Source organism: Saimiri boliviensis, chromosome X (genome assembly GCF_048565385.1).
Source record: "Saimiri boliviensis isolate mSaiBol1 chromosome X, mSaiBol1.pri, whole genome shotgun sequence".
In the NCBI taxonomy this organism is placed as follows: domain Eukaryota; kingdom Metazoa; phylum Chordata; class Mammalia; order Primates; family Cebidae; genus Saimiri; species Saimiri boliviensis.
In genome coordinates, this window is record NC_133470.1 from 16812733 (window position 1) to 16834152 (window position 21420).

At 39.5% G+C, this 21420-nt stretch overlaps 1 protein-coding gene across 8 annotated transcripts in view; it reads right to left on the minus strand.

Moving 5' to 3' along the window:
- BCLAF3 (BCLAF1 and THRAP3 family member 3) overlaps window positions 1-21420 on the minus strand; it is a 76953-nt gene that overhangs the window by 41915 nt on the left and 13618 nt on the right. For all 8 annotated transcript variants that reach the window (XM_039475691.2, XM_039475695.2, XM_074391971.1 and 5 more), the window contains 4 exons: window positions 16371-16445; window positions 12552-13121; window positions 11522-12184; window positions 1342-1517 (listed from right to left, as the gene is read on the minus strand). In XM_039475691.2, coding sequence (XP_039331625.1) covers window positions 1342-1517; window positions 11522-12184; window positions 12552-13121; window positions 16371-16411 — 1450 coding nt within the window. In that variant the 5' untranslated portion in view covers window positions 16412-16445. The remainder of the gene's footprint in view (window positions 1-1341; window positions 1518-11521; window positions 12185-12551; window positions 13122-16370; window positions 16446-21420) is intronic.

Genomic DNA, 21420 nt, shown 5'->3' on the forward strand with positions numbered 1-21420 from the left:
AAGATTACATATTAGCATAGGAAGAAGGGATTCTTTTTTAAAATTCAACCTGTTTTCTCTTAAAAATACATGGGACCCAAATTTATTTCACAGACTAATTTGTAGCACTCATGTGCTTTCCCAAGCCCAAACAAGAGTAAAAACACATGATTATAAATCAAAGAATTTTCTTTCTATCTGACGTGCCTGCTTACTTGTCCAGGGGAAAAAGACAATGGCTCTCTCAAAGCAAGGACCTTTCTTCTCCAAGGTAAGACCTTACTCTATCTGGAAAGTAAAGATGGCATAGAGCTTCACAGTTGAACAAAAATAAAAAGTAACTTCAAAAACAAGCCTGAAACATCAAAACAATTTTAAACAAATACTAAATGTTATGTTTGCATATCACAGAAGGCCTTCTAATGCCACTTTACTTTAATTCACATTAAAGTTCATGAAAACATTTGGAAATCAGCTATGCTACACACTTTTAAAGGATACAGAGAAAAAGAATACACTTGGCTCATCAAAATGCTACTTAACCAATCCTCTTCCTTAATTTACTGTTTGTTCTGGGACAATCTCCTGGATTTTTCTGCAATATCAGCTCTATTTCTGCCAAGAATCACAATTCTTTTGGGTGAGAGGGACTGGAGCAGAGAGGATGAACTGTTTTCAGACAAACTATGTGTTTTAAAGTAAATACATGCTTCAGTTTGAGGGACACAGAGAAAAAAATTCATTTTTTTTCTGCGTTTGTGAAAACATATAAAATATATTTAGTTTTCAAAATATATTTTATAAAGATAATAAAGATTAATGCAGTTGTCTAGTAGGAAGTACAAAATAAAATTTTTGAAATTCTTGAAGGCCTCTAGCTTATAATACCCACAATTGCCTTATTTGTGCAGCATCACTGGGGAAAGTTGTTCTATGTCACTGAATTTTCCAATTAGTGGAAACTCGCCAGAAGCAAAAACAAAACAATTTAATGCAAATCACTAAAAGCATTTATTAGGCAACTCCCTGTCATAAAGAATCCTCCCTGTTAGGTTATCAGTTATTGTTTCTTAACTGCTCTCAGTATGCCTTATCTTTTGCAGCAGCGACCTCTCCCTTTCTAACTTGCAATTTCCAATCTACTAACACTTGAAGCACAAGGTTATTGGAATTACATATAAAGAACAACTAGGCTCAAATGAATGCCTGGTACTTTCTCCAAAAGATTTCCTAATTCAGAGTCGAACTTACAATGAGATCTTAATTACTATTAAGCTACACTGCAGCTGTTTACCTGTATCTCGTGAAAAGTTAGTATATTACTTTTGTGTTATCCCTAATGTATGTGCAAAATATACCAACCTTTAACTTGATGGATTATTGTTATGATTTCCTGAGCAAATTCTCCTGTAGGTTTGTTTTCGGTATTCTGAGTTGAGTCAAGATGTTCAAACACTGGATGAAAGTTCTCACTTTTCCTGCCAACAGCAACCAAATCATGTGACATCTGTCTCTCTGTGGAATAGCTAGAAGCAACCCTAGAATAATTTGCAAATGTTTAACTAAATTTGAAACTATTTGTGGAGAAAAGAATTTATCAAAAATTAAGATAGCTACAAAACTAAAAAGAGGTTTATTTTTTTTCTTATAATTAAGGCACTAAATTCTATGCCATAAAACATGTACAGTAACAAATAGGAGAAAATAACTACAGATACATGGCTCTGAGTTTTTTCAAGTCAGAGGTCATTAAATATTTGCCACTTTAATAATAAAACCTTTCAAATTCTAAGTGAAACAATTTTTACTTCAAGAATACAAGGTATTAAAGACACTATGATTAAACTATTTTCTACGTCCAAATGGACAAAACATTGTTAGTCCTGTAATATCATTTTATCTTGAAATACTACGACACTTTAAAAGCTGATAGCAAACATAAGAACCTCTCTAACTTTATAAAAATCCTTATATCTTTGTATCAGTAATAAGCTTAGAATCATATTTTGAAATAAAATTCTGTAAAGAAATTACCTTAATTATAAAGTCTGACTAAATTCTCAGAAAATAGTCTTAGTGGTTAGGCAAAGTTACGATCGTTAGCACCAGTTACAGTGTTCACCCTCAAGGTACCCTTAAAGAAATACTACCCTTTATTATATAACCCCGTCTATCTTACCACTTTCATGCTTTCTGAATCTTATAACTTTTGTTAAGAGCTCTCTTGACCTCTAAGTACTTTTACAAACTAATGATTATAATATAGAGCTAACAATTATTGAGGGCTTACCAACATTATCTCATTTCATCTTTACAACAGCCCTATGGAGAAGGTGCGGTGACACTGAGACAATGGTCTTGGTTTCACATCCCAGAGACTGAACATTCAAATGAACACGTCTTCCAAGTGTCATGATAGAAAACAATACCTTATTCCAAGAATGCTGCACTTGCTTAAAACTACTCTGAAACTCTTTGTCTGGAGGCACTTTATGCATCAATGAAGAAATTTTCTCGTTATTTTACATTTATATCTCAATTTGGACAAGAAATGGCACTAATCAGCTTCTACCTATCTTGTTCCTCTGTACTTAACTCTAAATTGCTTTTGGCTCTTCTCAAAAATCAAGTTCATTGTCCAAAGAATTGACATTTGCAACTGCTGGGGTTCTTAATGACTACATTACAGGCTCAGAAGAGAAATCCAACAGAGAGCCCTGAAGTATCTTTTAAATAACAGAGCACCACTGGAATAAATGGCTCATCATATAGCAAAAAGCAAATAGACAGATGTGTCTGGGGGTGTGGGTACATGCATGCACATAGGTACTTATTTATTTAAGTCATGTAACAGCCATATATCCAAACTGCTGCAGGGTTATGAGGGGCTGACAGACAGTCTTTAACTAAAAATTTGAGCTCCTCTAATAAAATGACTTCGAGTGTCTATTTATAACTTATCAGAGGAAAGGTTTCCATCTGACTTTCTGTTCTCCCTCCTCTCCGACCAGCATTGCCAGGGACAACTCTCTGCCAAGGCAGAAACACAGAAAAGTGATCATGCAGCAGGTTGACAGCACTGCTGGGGTTTCCTGGATCCATTAGAAGGACTCTCATTAGGAAGAAGGCCCATTTCCCTTCTTTCCTCCTAATTTGTTCTATGCTTCCCACTGTGCATGTGATAACTAGCTAAGAGACATTTGCTGGTAAATGTTAGAACATCCTGTAACAACCTCCACTAACAAAGAATTACAAATGTTCTCTGCTTAAGGGGGTTTAATGTTACAAAAATCCCGTGCCATACCACAAAAAAAAAAAAAAAGCCTTTAAAAACATTTTACAGGAGGAAAATAGTACATTTAAATAGAACTATACAGATGGTCCATCCACAAGAGAAAGTCAGTTGATAAGGTTTTTTCTGGCAGCCTCAGTTTCTCCCAAGAGGACATAACCAGAAGTTCAGTTTTTCAATGGGTAATTATTAACATTTACTTATAATTTCTTATAAATTACTGCTATAACTCTTGTCCCCAACTCCATGCTCAATCCTCAATCCATAGGAGTTACATACTTTGAAGCTATTATATATTTAATTCCTTAAATCTTAGTGTTTAAACTTGTTATCCATTAAAATTTATCCTAGAGTTCCTCTACAAGATTTTTAATAAAAAATTAAAATTATCATTTTCTAGAAAATATACATTAACATAGTATAACCTTCACATTTTAGTCTTTTAAAAACAATTATGATACTTTTGGTACAAGAAAAACCCTCTTTAGACTTGAGAATGCAAAACGTTCTAAATATTTATATTTGTAAATGTAATCATCTTTTGGCTCACATTTTACTTTTTACTATTTCCTATGGCATGGATTGATTAACAAGTTAATAATTTCAGGAAATACCCCCAAAGCAAGAAGCTAAGCTGAAAAGATCAAATGTTCTCATTTCAGATGCATTTTAGACAATTTAAAAAATTAAAATACAGCCAGAAACCTCTATTCTAATACTATTTCTGGTACCAGTTTCATTAAACCTTCCAAGATCCTTTGTTCCCTCGACCACAATTTCCCCGTTTATTTTTCTGTTTAAGGATATTTCCACTGATGTTCTCCCAGAGTGTGGTGGGTAATAACCAAGCAAACATAAAAAGCTACATTAAACCTTAATTTCCTATTGTACACACTTAGGACTCATCAAAGAAACAAACTGCATGGCAAAACAGCAACAAAATACCCAAAAGCAACCAAAAACAACAGATTCTCCTGCCCTCTGGAAGCTTATGATATATATCAAAATCCTTGAGACACATATAAAGTTTTCCTTCCTTTCTTCTTCCAAGTAATAAGTAACATTTCACACAGCATCCTACAGTTCATACAAAGCACTTTCCCAATTACTGTCACATGCAGCGTAACATTTCCATTAATGACCACTTAAACGATGGAGGTACTATATTTTTAGTGTACCTTTTCTATGCTTAGCTATGTTTAGATACCCAAACAGTTACTGGTGTGTTACAGTTGCCTACAGTATTCAGTATAGTCACGTGCTGTGCAGGTTTGTAGCCTAGGAGCAACAGGCTCTACCATACAGCCTAGGTATGTAGTAGGTTACATCATCTAGGTTTGTGTAAATACACTCTATGATCTTTAGATAGCAGCAAAACTGCCTAACAAGACATTTCTCAGAATATATCCCCATCACTGAGAAATGCATGACTGTGTATAATTTGCTCCTGTCTTTCTAAGAACAAATTTAGAAACTGTGGAGTTGAAGGAAAAGGTTCAGGGAGATTAACTCCTCCCCTAATTCTGCATCTCATTGCTTTTTGCACAAAATCCTCTAGTGGGCCTTACCAGCCCCAACACACATTCAGTCTACCTCATAGACAGCAATCCTCATAGACAGCAATCCTCTGGCAGCCAGAACTGGGCTGCTGGCCCTCTCCTATCACCTGATAATGTCAAATCAGGCTGGCTGTCACAGCATTCTTACCTTTCAGTCTCCTTTCCCTCTATTCCTTTTCACTGGCTGCTCAGAACCACACATATATGATTTTCTGCCATGGTTTACCTGTAAATATAAATTCCTTTTGCCTCATCTTCATGTGTGTGAACTACACCAGCCTTTGGAGCCTAGCTCACATGTCAACTCCTACATGGTACCTCTTTCCAATCTCCCAGCTTGGTACCACCCATCTTCTGCTGAGTCACACATGCACTCCTATAACCATAACCTAATAGGAGGAGAAACCTAATCCTATGCAGCTCTATAGTCCCAGGGCACCCTAACAGACTATCTCACCCAGGGCAGGTCCTCAACAAATACCCACTGAATGCATAAATAATGAATCAAAAATGACCTGATCAATTTGAAATGAGTGTTTCAGCTAAAGAGATGATAAGATCAGGTGCAGTGGCTCACACCTGTAATCACAGCTACTTGAGAGGCTGAATACTTTCGGAGGCTGAGGCAGGAGGACTACCAACATATGGCCAATCCAAGCAGACTCATAGAGCCAGGAAGATCTGCAGGTTAATTTGAGCCCAAAAGGGTATAGCCAAGTGACCTGCCCAGTGTCACAAAGCTGATCAGTGGTCCATAGAAAGACAAAAACCTATGCACTCCAACTGCTAACAGAATCCCTGTACAAGGCCCCCTAAGAAACACCAAGAGAAGCTAGAGTCAAAAATAGGAGTGAAAGTGAACCTTCTTTCAACTAATTTTTGATTTTGAAATGCATATAAGAAATTAAAGTAGGGGAGGATATTAGTTTTTTATGCTATATAACGCAAGGTGGCAGGTTTGGGTATAAAAATATCCCACCTGCAGCTTATTTTGCCTCCAGTGGAAGGAACAGTGTCCATCATAAGTAAACTTATGTGATTAGGTTCTCTTCCTTCAATCTCAGTAATGGCTTTTCACATTGTTCCCTGACTGCATGACACCCGTTTCCTTAGAGCAGGCGTCCCCAAACTACGGCTCCCGGGCCGCATGCGGCCCCCTGGGGCCATTTATCCAGCCCCCTGCCGCACTTCAGGAAGGGGCACCTCTTTCATTGGTGGTCAGTGAGAGGAGGACAGTATGTGGCGGCCCTCCAACAGTCTGAGGGACAGTGAACTGGCCCCCTGTGTAAAAAGTTTGGGGACACCTGCCGTAGAGCGTCAGAGTTCCAACATTCTCTGGGGCCCATCACCCTCATCCCCTTTCAAAGTGGGAAAGAGTTGATAGGGGTAGAGAGACCCCTCTGTATGTCTTCAGTGGGAAATAAAAGGATTAGATGCAAATATGGCCAATGTACTCAGTCCACCATCAACTCTGATAGCCATGAACGCTGAGGGACAACCTTCCTCACATCCCAGGTATCTCGTATCAGCTTCCCAGGAGATCAAATAAGCGTCTGATCCATCAGCAGCAGCTTATTCTGCTCCAAATAATAATACCAACTCCTCCCTCCTCCTCTTTCTTCCTGCCTTGGCCAAGGGTCAATCCCTAACCCACTCAGCCCAACATTAACACCCACATTCATGTGTCCCAAAACTTACAGATGCATATATACAACAGTTCATGTTCTGCATATGTAACAACCTTGGTAGAAATTTTCATACTGTGAATTCCTAACTTACATTCTGAAACATATAATTACGACTCACATGTAATTTCTGATAATAAAGTTTCTGACAGAGTGCGTCATTAGAATTCAGTCTTTCTTAGCAGAAGTATTAACTATGCAATGAATATTCAAGCAAGTGTTTACCTACTGCTGTTCTAGATACAAACTAGAATCCAAAAAAACAAAAAACAAAAAAAATCACTGCGTGATAACCTTGTGTTTTCAACCATACTGATAATTGGAAGAACAAATATCAATTCTCAACCAAAGCTAAGAGAGTAAACAAATGCACAAAATTAGCCATCTTAGCCTTTCCAAAAAAAGCAGATAAACTCTCTAGATGTTAACCAATAAATAAACTTCTCTCTGCACCTCTATGACTATTTTAATCTTGTCTAGAAAAACAATCTGGCCGGGCACGGTGGCTCAAGCCTGTAATCCCAGCACTTTGGGAGGCCGAGGCGGGTAGATCACGAGGTCAAGAGATCAAGACCACCCTGGTCAACATGGTGAAACCCCGTCTCTACTAAAAATACAAAAAATTAGCTGGGCATGGTGGTGCATGCCTGTAATCCCAGCTACTCAGGAGGCTGAGGCAGGAGAATTGCCTGAACCCAGGAGGCAGAGGTTGCGGTGAGCCGAGATCACTCCATTGCACTCCAGCCTGGGTAACAAGAGTGAAACTCCGTTTCAAAAAAAAAAAAAAAAAAATCTAATTTATATTAATAGTTGAAACATAACTCTACTGAAGGCATGATCTTTGTTTTATGGATCGGTCCACATATAATTAAATCCAAACCACAAAATTCATCCATAACCCATTCACCAATAAAGATTTTGTTGACTGTGATGCTTTATCCTACTGAAAAGATACATATATTTGCTCAGTTATTTATTTTTCCGGTCTTTGAACAGAGAGGATTTGCAGTGGCGTCTATTACACAAGCCATCCTGCAGGCCCTGGGCAGGTATTCAAATGGCCCTGGTATGCTGCCAGACACCAGGGACAGATTATGTGATTTCACAAAATCATAGTTTATAAATTCAAAATAAAAGATGCAGCAGCCTCCATTTTAAGCTCACTTTTGTGATACATGATAAAGATCAAGCTTCCATTTCTCATATCAAATCATAAAATTAACTGTTCAGTATCTCTAATGAGGTCTGTTAAAATAAAACTCTTCAAAATTGATATTTCTAGCATTGTTTAAAAGTGTTACAATTTTAAATTCTCTTTTAACTATAAACACTTCATTATTAAATATGGGGGTATCGTTACTTTTTTTTTTAGTTTTAATTTTTGAGACGGGGTCTCACTTTGTCACCCAGGCTGGAGTGCAGTGGCACAAACATGGCTCACTGCAGTCTCGACCTCCTGGGCTCACGCAATCCTTCCATGCCAGCCTCCCAAGTAGCTGGGACTGCAGGCACGTGTCACCACATCCAGTTAATTTTTGTATTTTTTGTAGAGATGGGGTTTCACCATGTTTCCCAAGCTGTCTTAAACTCCTGAGCTCAAGTAATCAGCCTCCCCTGGCCTCCCAAAGTGCTGGGATTACAGGCATGAGCCATTGCACTGGCCACATCATCACTTTTATTAAAAAGTTAAAGACTTTGGCTGGGCATGGTGGCTCATGCCTGTAATCCCAGCACTTTGGGAGGCCAAGGAGGGTGGATCACCTGAGGTCGGGAGTTTGAGACCAGCCTGATCAACATGGAGAAACCCGGTCTCCACTAAGAATACAAAATTAGTCGGGTGTGGTGGCACGTGCCTGTAATCCCAGCTACTCGGGAGGCTGAGGCAAGAGAATTGCTTGAACCTGGGAAGCAGAGGTTGTGCTGAGCTGAGATGGTGCCACTGCTTTCCAGCCTGGGCAACAAGAGCGAAACTCCGTCTCAAAAAAAAAAAAAAAAAAGTTAAAATTTTTTATGCATTTGATTGTATATAATTTTACTTCAAAAGAAAGAGAAACTGTAAACAAAAATTAAATACTAAGGTATCTAAAGGGGTGTGTACTGACATTTGCAACTTACTTTGAAATGTATCTTAAAAGTAAGGTAGAACGATAGATGAATAGATAGATATGTAATTATGAAAGCAAACTGTTAATTGTAGACTTTAGGTGGTAAGTATGCAGGTGTTCACCGTAGAATTCTTTCAGCTTTTTTGTATGTTTGAACATTTTCAAAATATAATGTTGGATAGAAAAAAACTTAAGGCTGGGTGCGGTGGCTCATGCCTATAATCTCAGTGCTTCGGGAGGCCAAGGAGGGAGGATCGCATGAGGCCATGAGTTTGAGACTAGCCTGGGCAACACAGCAAGATTTCTAGCTCTACAAAATAATTTTTATTAGCTGGGTGTGGTGGTATACGCCTATAGTCCCAGCTACTCAGGAGGCTGATGCAAGAGGATCACTTGAGCCCAGGAGTTCAAGGCTGCAGTAAGCCATGATCACACCACTGCACTTTAGCCTGGGTGACAGAGCGTGACCCTGTCTCGAAAAGAAAAAAAGAAAGAAAGAAAAGTGTATATGTTATATGTTATATATGTATATCTCATAGCCATCAGGATAGGATCCAAGCTCCCCCGGATTTTTTTTTTTTTTTTTTTTTTTTGAGACAGAGTCTCACTCTGTTGCCCAGGGTGGGGTACAGTGGCTCAGTGATGGCTCACTGCACCCTCGAACTCCTGAGCTCAAGTGATCCTCCCACCTCAGCCTCCCACAGTAGCTGGGATGACAGGCATGAGCTACTGTGCCCAGCCCTTAAGGTAACATTCTTAAACTTGGTACTCACAGAAGCTTTTGTGCTTTTAAGGTGAAGAACTAGCAGGAAATAAAATAGCACAAAATTATTTAAGACATATGAAAAAAGATACAAAATTATTAATATTATACCACCGTAGTCATGTATGAATATACAGAGAAAAATAACTAGACTAGGGCTGGGTGTTGTGGCTCACGCCTGTAATCCAAGCACTTTGGAGGCCAAGGTGGGTGGATCACCTGAGGTGGGGAGTTCAAGACCAGCCTGACCAACATTGTGAAACCCCGTCTTTAAAAAAAAAAAAGAAAGAAAAATAACTAGACTAAAATGCAAATAAAATTGTTGTATAGTAGTAGAAATTATGGGTGATTCCCCCTTTATTTCTTGAACTTTCTGTAATATAATCACACTTATAAATGCTTTGTTAGCACATATACACATTATACACATATGTCATTTAAAAATACGTTCTGTAAGTGCAATGAATGTAAAAGAAATATGAGTTGGGGTATTGCCATGTCCAAATTTAAGAAAAGGAACAGGAGCCAGGCACAGTGGCTCAGGCGGGTAATGCCAGTGCTCTGGGAGGCCAAGGCAAGAGGATTGTTTGAGGCCAGGAGTTTGAGACCAGCCTGGACAACTTAGCAAGATTCCATCTCTACCAAAAAAAAAAGAAAAAAATTGGCTGGGCATGGTGGCATGTGCCTATAGTCCTAGCTACTCAGGAAGCCAATACAGGAAAGGAAGGAGGATCACCTGAGCCCAGCAATTTGAGTTACAGTGAGCTGTAATCATGCCACTGCACTCCAGCCTGAGCAACAGAGCAAGACCCTATCTCAAAAGAAAAGAAAAGAAAAAGCAATAAAAAATATGTTGTTTTAGGCCGGGCGCGGTGGCTCAAGCCTGTAATACCAGCACTTTGGGAGGCCGAGGTGGGTGGATCACGAGGTCGAGAGATCGAGACCATCCTGGTCAACATGGTGAAACCCCGTCTCTACTAAAAATACAAAAAACTAGCTGGGCGTGGTGGCGCGTGCCTGTAATCCCAGCTACTTAGGAGGCTGAGACAGGAGAATTGCCTGAGCCCAGGAGGCGGAGGTTGCGGTGAGCCGAGATCGCGCCATTGCACTCCAGCCTGGGTAACAAGAGCGAAACTCCGTCTCAAAAAAAAAAAAAAAAAATATGTTGTTTTACAAAAAAAGGACTTGTGAGTTTACCTCCCTCTCCATTTTACCATTTGGATTTTGTTTTCTCTCATTTTTTATTCAAATACTAATGAGTCAAGCATCAATATAAACGCACCAAATCAACATGGCCTAACCCTTTTTCATTCACATACTGGTAATGTATTAAGGTCACGAACAGTTTTAGCTGTTTCATTTTAGGCCAACTGCAGTGCCTTGTTATTCTCAGAATCCAAAAATGGAAGTAATCTTCATCACAGAACAAGGCACGTGAGTCTGCTTTAAGAGAATATAACCTACAACAACAATAGTCTATTTTTTAAAGAATCATTAAGTGCTAAAGTAAATGTCTTATAAATAGGCCTCTTCCCAGATTATGGTCTAATTTCCTCTACCTGGAAGAATCTGGTTGGTTGAGCCCCAGTCATTTTGAGATGGCAGCAAAAACCACATTAAGTCACCTGCCTCCTTGAGTCATAAGGGCACACGTGGATTGGAGCCTAAGCCACTATGACTCAGACAAGTCACTTCATCTCTCAGGGCCTTTCTTTCCTCCTGTATAAAATTAGGTCCCTTTCAGCTCAAAAATCCTCTGAATTTCAGGCAACAGGGAACACAAGCTTTGAGAAACTGAGCAAGAATCAGTTTTTCTTGAACTCTACCCAGCCAATCCTTGGATAAGGAAAACCTGGCAGCATAAAAACAAGTGAATTCATGAAGAAGAACAACTCCATAGAATGCCCCGCATCAAAGAAGCATCTGGAAATAAGATGTGGAAAGAAGGAGACATGAAATCGCTCCCATGTAACTAATCACAGGAAACAGCCTCACTACAGGGCTTTTTTGGGGAAAATTCTAGGCAATCCCTCGCATTTGATGGATTCTAATTACACTACTAATTCCATTTTTGAAGCTGCAAATAAAGACTGTAGAAACATTCTTAAATATTATAAAGAAAAAAATAAAGAGAATACCTGGATGTATCTACTGTTTTCTTCACATCTACTTTAACTGTAAGTGATTTCTTCCTAAGACTGATAGGCGAGGGTTTCACATCAGCAAGTTTTTGACTTTTATCAAGTTGGTTACTGGAACAATTGCTCTCTTTTCTGCAATCCCCTTCTTTCTTTATTTTTTCCTTCCGTTTGTCATTACTAGACCTCAAATCGACGTCATTTTTACTTGAATAAGTACAGGCAATGCTGTCTTTCTTACATGGTTTAAAAGGTTCTTTGACTTGTCCATCTTGAGTCTCTCTCCCTCTTCCAGTATTAAAACAATCTAACTCTCTATTTATAGGGCCTTTTTGAAAACTGTATTTTCTATCTTCTTCTTTACAGTACTTCTGAGTTCTCCCATCAGAAAAGTCCTGGTCCCCATCTGAGAGCTTAGGACGTTTGTGACGATAGTCATAGGATACTTTGGTTGCTGAACTGGTCTCTGGGTGTTCCCTCTCAGCATGTCGGTAAATTTGGGGTGCAAGGTTCCACTGGTCTGTCTCCTCTTGGTAAGGTGGGAGGGAATGCTCGGGCTTCCACTTTGGGGTCCTGGCAGGCTCTCTGCTTTCATACCTCTCCACGTCTTTAGGTCTTTTTGATGTGTGTCCATATTTTCTGAAATCACGATCCTCAGGATACCTGTGTTGACATAAAGCAGTTTACACTTGCAATACAGAGAAGAAAGGGAGATTTTATATGTGTAGAATGTTGGGTAGCATGGCTTTAAATGCAGAACGCAGTGGCAAGTTAATCTATAATACCTTAAGCCAATTTTAGAGGTACAAGGCAGTTAAAGAGAAAAATACTATCTTTTAAAAGTATTCTAGCCATCAACATGATTTACTCTAAAAAGAAATACTTCACCAGTACACCGTAACCAAATTACAACGCTTTTTGTCTTTTTAGACAACAGCTTTTCAAGGTGGTTATCTTCAATCATAAAGTAAACAGACTTTTTCACTTCAGGCTTTATACCAAATTACCCAGGTTTAACGTTTTCCTGTACCTCTTCTGAAATGAGCTCCTCGTCTCAAAGCCTTCAGAGCCTCTTCTAGGTGAATGGGAGTACTTTTCTTCTTGTATCCTCTGGTGCCTCAACTCATCTTCATGCCACTTTCCTTCAAATCTAAAAGAATCTGCTATTGACCTCTGAGGTGGTTTCCCTCCTTTTCCACTTCCTCTAATTCTGTGGTCATCAGGACTATACCCTCCTTGCACTTTCTGGGGATAAGAATTCCTCTCATGCTCTTTGTAGGGTATACCCTCTGAGTATTTGGGCATATACTGAGATCTCCTGTTACTGTCTCCTCTTCCAGGTGAATATCCTCGGTGAGGCTTATACATATAAACATTTTCTAAAGAGTTTCTTATGTTAGGGGAAGGTGATCTATGTTCATAAGACTGGTAATATATATTTCCACGAGAGGGAATCCTTGGTTTACTCTGTCCATGTTTCTCACTGTCCATTCTCCAAGCGATGGGTCTTTTTGGATCCTTCCTATATTCACAGCCATAATGCCCGTGAGAGTATCTTTGCTTGTAGTGTTCAGCATTTCTAGGTACTGGTGATAAAGACCTATGTAAACAAACACAGAAAAGTGTAATCCATTTAAAGATAATCGTGTCTCAATATGACCTACAGAAAACATTTGCTTTTCCTAGGATCCCTCAGCTTCTTCCACTCAAACTAAATTCATCAATTTGCCACATCTGCATTCTAAATTGTACATTTGGGGGTCTGATTATGCTACTTGCCAATCAGCAAGCATACTCTTTCCAACTGAACTAAGGTATTTCATGTGTTTATCCAAATGAGCTGAGCACACCTGTCCCATTGGAGGAGGGCCAGCTTAGGTACACAGCAGAATCAATTTTGGAAGACTGCTGACAGCAAAGTTCTGGCAAAAGAAGATGCAGTGACTTCAAAGGGCCAGTCAGCAAAAGTTTACATCTGGTTCAAAGGCCAAGTAAGAAACAAGCAGGAAGGCAAGATTCACACAAATCAATGTATAGGAGGGTCTCCAGCAAACCGAACATTACCTCTGAAAATAAATTAGAGTCGAAGATTTAATAATGCTACAACTCAAACTCAGACCCAAGCCAGGTCCAGAGTTTCTCCAGGTGATTGTCTACTTTCTCTACTGAAGCTGTATCAAGGAGGAAAACATAGGTATTTAACCAGGGAAGAAAGGGGAACAAGAGGGTCTTAAGACTTGAATCTCATGCTCAGTTCCTCCATAAATACCTCTAACATAGGTAAGTTGCTTTTCTTTCCCAGATCTGTTCTCTTGCATATCAATGGAAAGACGTGCTGTTCGAACTGAGCTTGCAACTTTGGTGAAGTTATACTTTAAAGTAGCTATAATGCTCTCCGGGGACAGCACATCCTTTGTGGAACTACCGTCTCCATATCTCTCAGCGTGGCCAACATTGAGGCTTGTGTTTCCAAGAAGAAGGAACCCTTTTGTATCCAGGGAAACCAGTCTGGGTTGCCTAGGCTTAAGGAGAGGTGTGCCACTATCTGGGACACAATAAAGTTCCATTTTGCACCTGGAGACCTTTCCCCGCATCTGACCTGCCCAATTTCTCCATCTCCTCCCTGAGGCTTTGATGTCTTCTAATCAATGAGGAGGCGATCCTTGCAGCTTCTGTTATGGCTCTCTCTCAGAAGCTGCCATGGAGTTGGTACAACCATGAGTGAGTCCCTTTCTTTTCGATGGTAAATCTGTGACCTACCTACAAGAAAGGAGGCAGATCTACCTTCCTCATGTACCTACTGGGACTTATATACTGAACTTGGCAATATTGCCCTATGGAGTCACCAAGCTAGACATACTAGCAAATGTTATTTAGCTGAAGCAGAAACTCCACCATCCAGCTAGCTACAGCTCATCACAGAAGGAAGCATCTGGAGCCTCTGAGGACTTTCTGAAAGATTTCATCTCTTTCACAGCTAACGAGAAAAGCTGGCAGCCAGAGGCAGAGGTCTTCCAGTCTGGAAAAAATTCCCAATATCTGACTTTTAATTCTTACTTCACATTCAATATTGGTTTGATACTATATTTTGTATCAATGTTTTATTGTATAGAGTCCCTTCCCTCTGAAGAAGGTTGCTAGAATAGTTGCTATTGTTTTTGGTTCTCCTAAAGGAACAAAAAAGAGTCAAGGAGTCTGTTGGGAGGTAATTCTCCACAGTCTCTTGAGTTCTGCACGCCTTGTGAGCAGAGGCACTGACGGCCTTTGTTCTAAGGTAAAACAGGGTTGGAAGATAGAGATAAGGTCTCCCTTGGGGACAAGGGGCTGATGTGTTTGCTGTCCAGGATAGTAAGATAAATGTTTCCTCCAAAGCAGAGGCTGCATCGGTTTATCTGCAGCCCCTGATAAGGGACTCATGCTCCTCAGTTGTCCTGTAACTCCACTGCCTGTATGGAAACCTTGCTGCCTCGGTGTCCACCCAGCCAGTGGCTCTGCAGTGCCAGCCCTCAGGGGACCCAGAGGGTGAGGAGAATGACAGGAACATGAAGCTCAAGCTGCTTGCTGTACTCTGAGTAATAAAGGCCTTTGTCTCTGACCCAAGAGTGCCCTGTGGCAGGCTAATAATGTGTTAGCTTGCGAGTAAAACATCAGATCCTTTAAAGTTCTTAACAAAGAAACTTGAGAAGGAACCTGGAAATCAGGCACTGAGCTTGACAGGGTCTCTTGTGCCCCTCACCAGGGCCTTTTGTGTTATTAAGAAATGGCCTCTTGATATCCTGTTAAAATCATTCACTTCTTTACATTCCCTTTTCTTTCTCAAGTTCCTTACCATTCCAAGTTGCTCCTGAATGAATTACAAAATGAAAACTGTTGACAAAATGATTGATTAGTCACCGCATAACCAAAACATGTAAGCACAATGGGCAAGTTATCTAACATGAAAAATCTTCATCTGCCTTTTTTGTGTGAAATGGTGGTCTTTTTTAGGTCCTGGAACATGCTGGTCACATTTACAGCTCGGCGCCTTTGCTCTTGCTCTCCCCTTTAACTAGAACACTTCTCTTCACTCTTTCTGCCTTTAGAAGTTCTACCCACCCTGAAATGCCCAGTTAAAATTGTTTTCATCTCTTCTTTGAAGACTTTCTTAGTACCCCCTTTTACCTCCACAAAAACAGAATTATTTCCTCGCTAGAAATCCAGAATCCTTTGTCCCAGTAAGTAGCACAGCACTTTCCCCACTGCATCATAGCTGGCCATGGTGTCAATCTCCCAGCCCAACCACATGCTTGCTGAGGCCACAGAAGATGGCGTATTTGCCTTTATAGACCAAGAACCTGCCTGTAGCAGGTGTACAATAAAGATTGGTTAAATTGTGCCAATCTAATGACACATACTTTTGATACTACCGAGCAGGAAAGAGGAGAAATATTTATAATTGAACTATTCAAAACTTTATTATTCTGCCATGAAGAAGAAAGAGGAAACTCCCTATTTTCTAACTTGAAATTTCTTCAAACATATTAATTGTGAAAAAATAAAATGAAATACATACTGAGGAGTTCTAAACTACTCACTAATTCAAAAAATGCAATATTCTCAAAGATGTTTCTCACTCTCTCTGGCTGTGGCCACTGCATTGCTTTTCATTATGGATTAACTCTAGCTACCTGCTATGATTAAACAAAGCTGCCAGCTACTAGAATCTAGAAATACAACCTCTACCATGATAAAGAACCTAATGTGAATAATCAGGTCCCATGAGCTTATTAAGAGTTTACTAGTACTGGTGAAATTGAAAGTCACAGCAGCACATCCCAAATGCAAGCTTACTCTGCTAAGAACTGCTCACCTGTGTTTCCACCTGGGAGATCTAGATCGTGACCGCGCCATCCTTTGACACGTGAGCCACTATCCACTTTTTACACTGCAAAGAAATATAGGATTAGAAAGTTTGTAGAAAGAGCCTGCTATTTGCTCTAAATCACAGCAAATGCTGACAATTTATTTAAACCCTTTGTGCCTTAGTTTCCTCATCTATAACATGGAAATAATAATAATAGCACCCCTTATTATTGGAATATTGTCAGGATAAAATGAATTAAATCAGGGATCAGTAAACTCTGCCTGCAAAGTGCCAAATAGTAACTATTTTAGGCTTTGCAGGCCATATAAAGTCTCTGTCAAACCTGTTTCTTTTTTTAAAAAAGCAACTATTTAAAAATGTTAAAATGTGACAACATTGAGATCTGTCGTAAGTATAAAATCCACATCAGATTTCAAAGATTTAATATAAAAAATAAAATATTTCATTAATGTATTTCCAATATTAATCACATGTTGAAATGATATCTTGAATATACTAGGTTAAAGGCACTGTATTATCAAAAGTAATTAAAATTAAAAATACAAAAACTGTTTAGATTAAGGGTCATACAAAAATAGGCCTGGCAAATCAAATGCACTGTAGTTTAATGACATCTAAATTAAATCATAAAACGAGCTTATTGGTATCTGGCACATAGGAACTGCTAAATAAGTATTCCAAAAAGAGGAAAAATTACCCAGAATTCCTCTACCTGAATACAAGCACTACTACTTTCTTGTCTTTCAACATGTACAGAAACACTTCATATAATCACAGTTAAAATGTTTAGTAATACACGATGGTATACTCTGCTTTTTAAATATGTGAATTCTAAGAATTAATATTTCTTTTTTTAAAATTTAATTTTTTTTTTTTTTTTTTTGAGAAAGGGTTTTGCTCTTTCCCTCAGGCTGGAGTGCAGTGGTGCGATCACAGTTCACTGCAGCCTCGACTTCCCAGGCTCCAGCAATACAAAACTTAGTCAGGTGTGCTTGTGTATGCTGTGGTCCCCAAGTAGCTGGGACCACAGCATACACAAGCACACCTGACTAAGTTTTGTATTTTTGGTAGACACAGGGTTTTGCCGTGTTGCCCAAGTTGGTCTGGATCTCCTGAGCTCAAGCAATAACTCCCACCTTGGCCTCCCAAAGTGCTGAGATTATAGGCATGAGCTATCATACTTGGTCAGAGTTACAATTTCTAATACTCAACTCCTGCCTAACTTTCCACTAGACAAATATATAAAAAACATAATTGAACATTTTGTTTGCTTCTGGTTTTTTGCTAAAACAAATAATTCATATTAATTGTATGGGTGCATCACATTTTGTTCATTCATTCACCTCTCCAAGCACATTTGGGTTGTTTCTACCTTTCAGTTATTATAAATTATGCTCTTGTGAACATTTGTGTACAAGTTTCCGTGTGGACATATGCTTTCATTTCCTTGGGTATATACCGAGGAGTGGAATTACCGGGTCACTTGGTAACTCTATGTTTAACTTTTCGAGGATATACCAAACTTTCCAAAGTAGCTGCACCATTTTACATTCCCACCAGCAGTGTATGAGAGTTCCAATTTTTCTACATCCTCACCAACACTTATATTTTGGACTATGGCCATCCTAGTGGGTATGAAGTAGTATCTCACTGTGGATTTGATTTGCATTTCCCTAATGACTAATAGAGTGTAATCTTGAAACATGTAAGAAACTATGAAACTAATCATGCTTCCTTTCCTTTAGTCATTTCAGTTTAAATGTGTTTTAAAAAATAATTCAAAAGAAAAAAAATCAGCTGTGTATACTAAGATGTTCATATGAGTTTTATTTATAATAGGAAAGAAAAAAAGCCCAACAAAATAACCCAAATACTCAACAAAAAAGATTAAACAAATGTGAGATACATACATGTAGTTGTTTCCTATCTTTCTCCCAGCCTTATATACATCTTTTCCTCCACACACCCTAGTAGTCCCCCACACCACACTACTCGCTTTCCCTGATCAGGCCGCACTGGTCCAGCACATGGATGGCCTTCCCTCAGCTGGCTTGACAAACCCCTATTCTTTCCTGACTGTGTAACAATCACATCCTCTGGGACTCTTTCCTGGACTTTTTTTTTTTTTTTCCCCCTCTGGGTTTCTTTCTCCTTGGGAATTCTGGGTTTATTCTGCAATTATTTCAACACACTATAGTTTACATAATTGTATTTATTTCAATAGGCAAAATACTCCATTATCACAGAAAACAAAACTCAAATGACCTATGAACGTATGAGATGTTCAACTTAATTAGCAATTGGGAAAATACAAATTAAGATCATAGTCATTTGATATGCCAAAGGGCTATGATCACCCATCAGAGAGGCCAATGATGTTTTTTAAGTTGTGTATTTCAAAGTGTTGGCAAAGATGTAACAATAGGAACTCTCAGTTACTGCTAGTGAACTATACGTGGTATGGTATAATCAGTATGAAAATACCGTTGTCCCTTGGTATACTCAGGAGATTGTTTCCGGAACCCCCACATATGCCAAAATCCATGCATATCCAAGTCTCTCTGTATAGACAGCTTTCGCGTATCTCAAATGCTGTATTTTCTATACATGTTTCACTGGAAAAAACTCCACGTATAAGTGGACCAACACAGTTCAGTCTCACTCAAGGTTTTTTTTTTTTTTTTAAGACGGAGTCGGCCGGGCGCGGTGGCTCAAGCCTGTAATCCCAGCACTTTGGGAGGCCGAGGTGGGTGGATCACAAGGTCAAGAGATCTCCTACCTCTATAATAATTCCTTCTGTCTCTTTTGCCAACATCTTCCCCTTCATCACCCTGACCCTTAAGAGTGAAGCCAGTCTTCCTCTAAATAGTGACTTTGGTCTTTGGATTGTGTCTATATTCTCATTCACTCTCATGCATTTAAATATTCTCTATAAACTAATAACCCCAAATTTATATCTCCAGCTCACACCCATCCCATGCATCCCAGTCTTGCATATCCAACAGCCCACTGGATTCTGTAAACATGTCCACTAGCAAACTCCTAATCTCCCTCCAAAATTTTCTCCTCTTACAGTCTGTCCCATCTCAGTAAATGGCAGCTCCATCCTTCCACTTTTCAGCAAAGAGGAAATACAAATGTCCAATAAACACATGAAAAGATACTCGACCCCACTAAGAATCCAGGAAATAAAATTAAAATAATGAGATATTATTTCATACTCATGAGATTTACAAAAATCTAAAAGTCTGATGGCACCTATGTGTTGACGAGGGAATGGGAAAACAGAATTTATTTTCTTTTTTTTGAAATGGAGTCTCACTCTGTCACCCAGGCTATAGTACAGTGGTGCAATCTGCAGCCTCCACCTCCCGGGTTCCAGTGATTCTCCTGACTCAGTCTCCCGAGTTGCTGGGATTACAGGCATGTGCCACCACGCCCGGCTAATTTTTATATTTTTAGTAGAGACGGGGTTTCACCATGTTGGCCAGGCTGGTCTCAAACTCCTGACCTCAGGTGATTCACCTGCCTCGGCCTCCCAAAGTGCTGGGATTACAGGTAAGAGCCACCGCACCCAGCCAAGAAAACAAAATTTCTTACCTGAGAAAATGTTCTCCCCAAAAAACCATGAAGGAAAAGGAAACAGTAGCTCTGTAGAGGCACACTTCATTTTATTGTGCTCTCCCTTACTGTACTTCACAGATCCATTTTTTACAAATTGAAGGTTTGTGGCAACGCTGCACTGAGCAAGTCTATCATTGCCATGTGTCCAAGCTCATGTGTTCACTTCTTATCTCTGTGTCATGTTACATTTTGATAATTCTCAAAATATTTCCAACTTCTTTCTTTTATATCTGTTATGGTGATCTGTGATCTTTGATATTACTATTGTAATTGTGGGCACTGTGAACCATACCCATATAAGATGGTGAATATAATCAATAAAAGTAGTGTGTGTTCTGATGGGTCATTCTTCCTCCTCTCTCCCTTTCTTCAGGCCTCCCTACTCCCTGAGACACAATAGTATTGAAATGAGGTCTGTTAATAATCCTACAATGGCCTCTTAAGTGTTCGAATGAAAGGAAGAGTCACACATCTCATGTTAAATCAAAAGCTAGAAATGATTAAGCTTAGTGAGGAAGGCTTATCGAAAGCTGGGATAGGCCAAAAGCTAGTCCTCTTGGGTCAAACAGCCAAGATGTGGAAGCAAAGAAAATGTTCTTGAAAGAAATTAAAAGTGCTACTTCAATGAACACATGAATAAGAAAGTGAAACAGCCTTATTGCTGATATGGAGAAAGTTTGAGTGGTCTGGATAGAAGCTCACACCAGTCACAATGTTCCCTTATGCCAAAGCCCAATCCAGAGCAAGACTCTTAACTCCATTCAATTCTGTGAAGGCTGAGAGAGGTAAGGAAGATGCAGAACAAAGTTGGAAGTTAGCAGAGGTTGGTTTGTGAGGTTTAAGGAAAGAAGCCATTGCCATAACATCAAAGGGCAAAGTGAAGCAGCAAGTGCTGACAGAGAAGCTGTAGCAAGTGACCCGGAAGATCACTGATGAAGGTGGTTACACTAAACAACAGGTTTTCAGTGTAGATGAAATGGCCTTCTGGAAGAAGATAGGACTTTCACAATTAGAGGTAAATGCCTGTCCTCAAAGCTTTAAAGGACAGGCTGACTCTCTTGTTAGGGGCCAATGCAGCAGTGACTTTAAAATGAAGCCAATGCTCATTGACCATTCTACAAATCCTGGGGCCCTTAAGAATTATACTAAATCTACTCTGCCTGTGCTCCATAAATGGGACAACAAAGCCTGAGTGACAGCACATCTATTTACAGCATGGTTTACTGAAGACTTTAAGCCCACTGCTGAGACCTATTGCTCAAAAGAAAAAAAAAGATTCCTTTCAAAATATTACTGCTCGGCCGGGCGCGGTGGCTCAAGCCTGTAATCCCAGCACTTTGGGAGGCCGAGGCGGGTGGATCACGAGGTCGAGAGATCGAGACCATCCCGGTCAACATAGTGAAACCCCGTC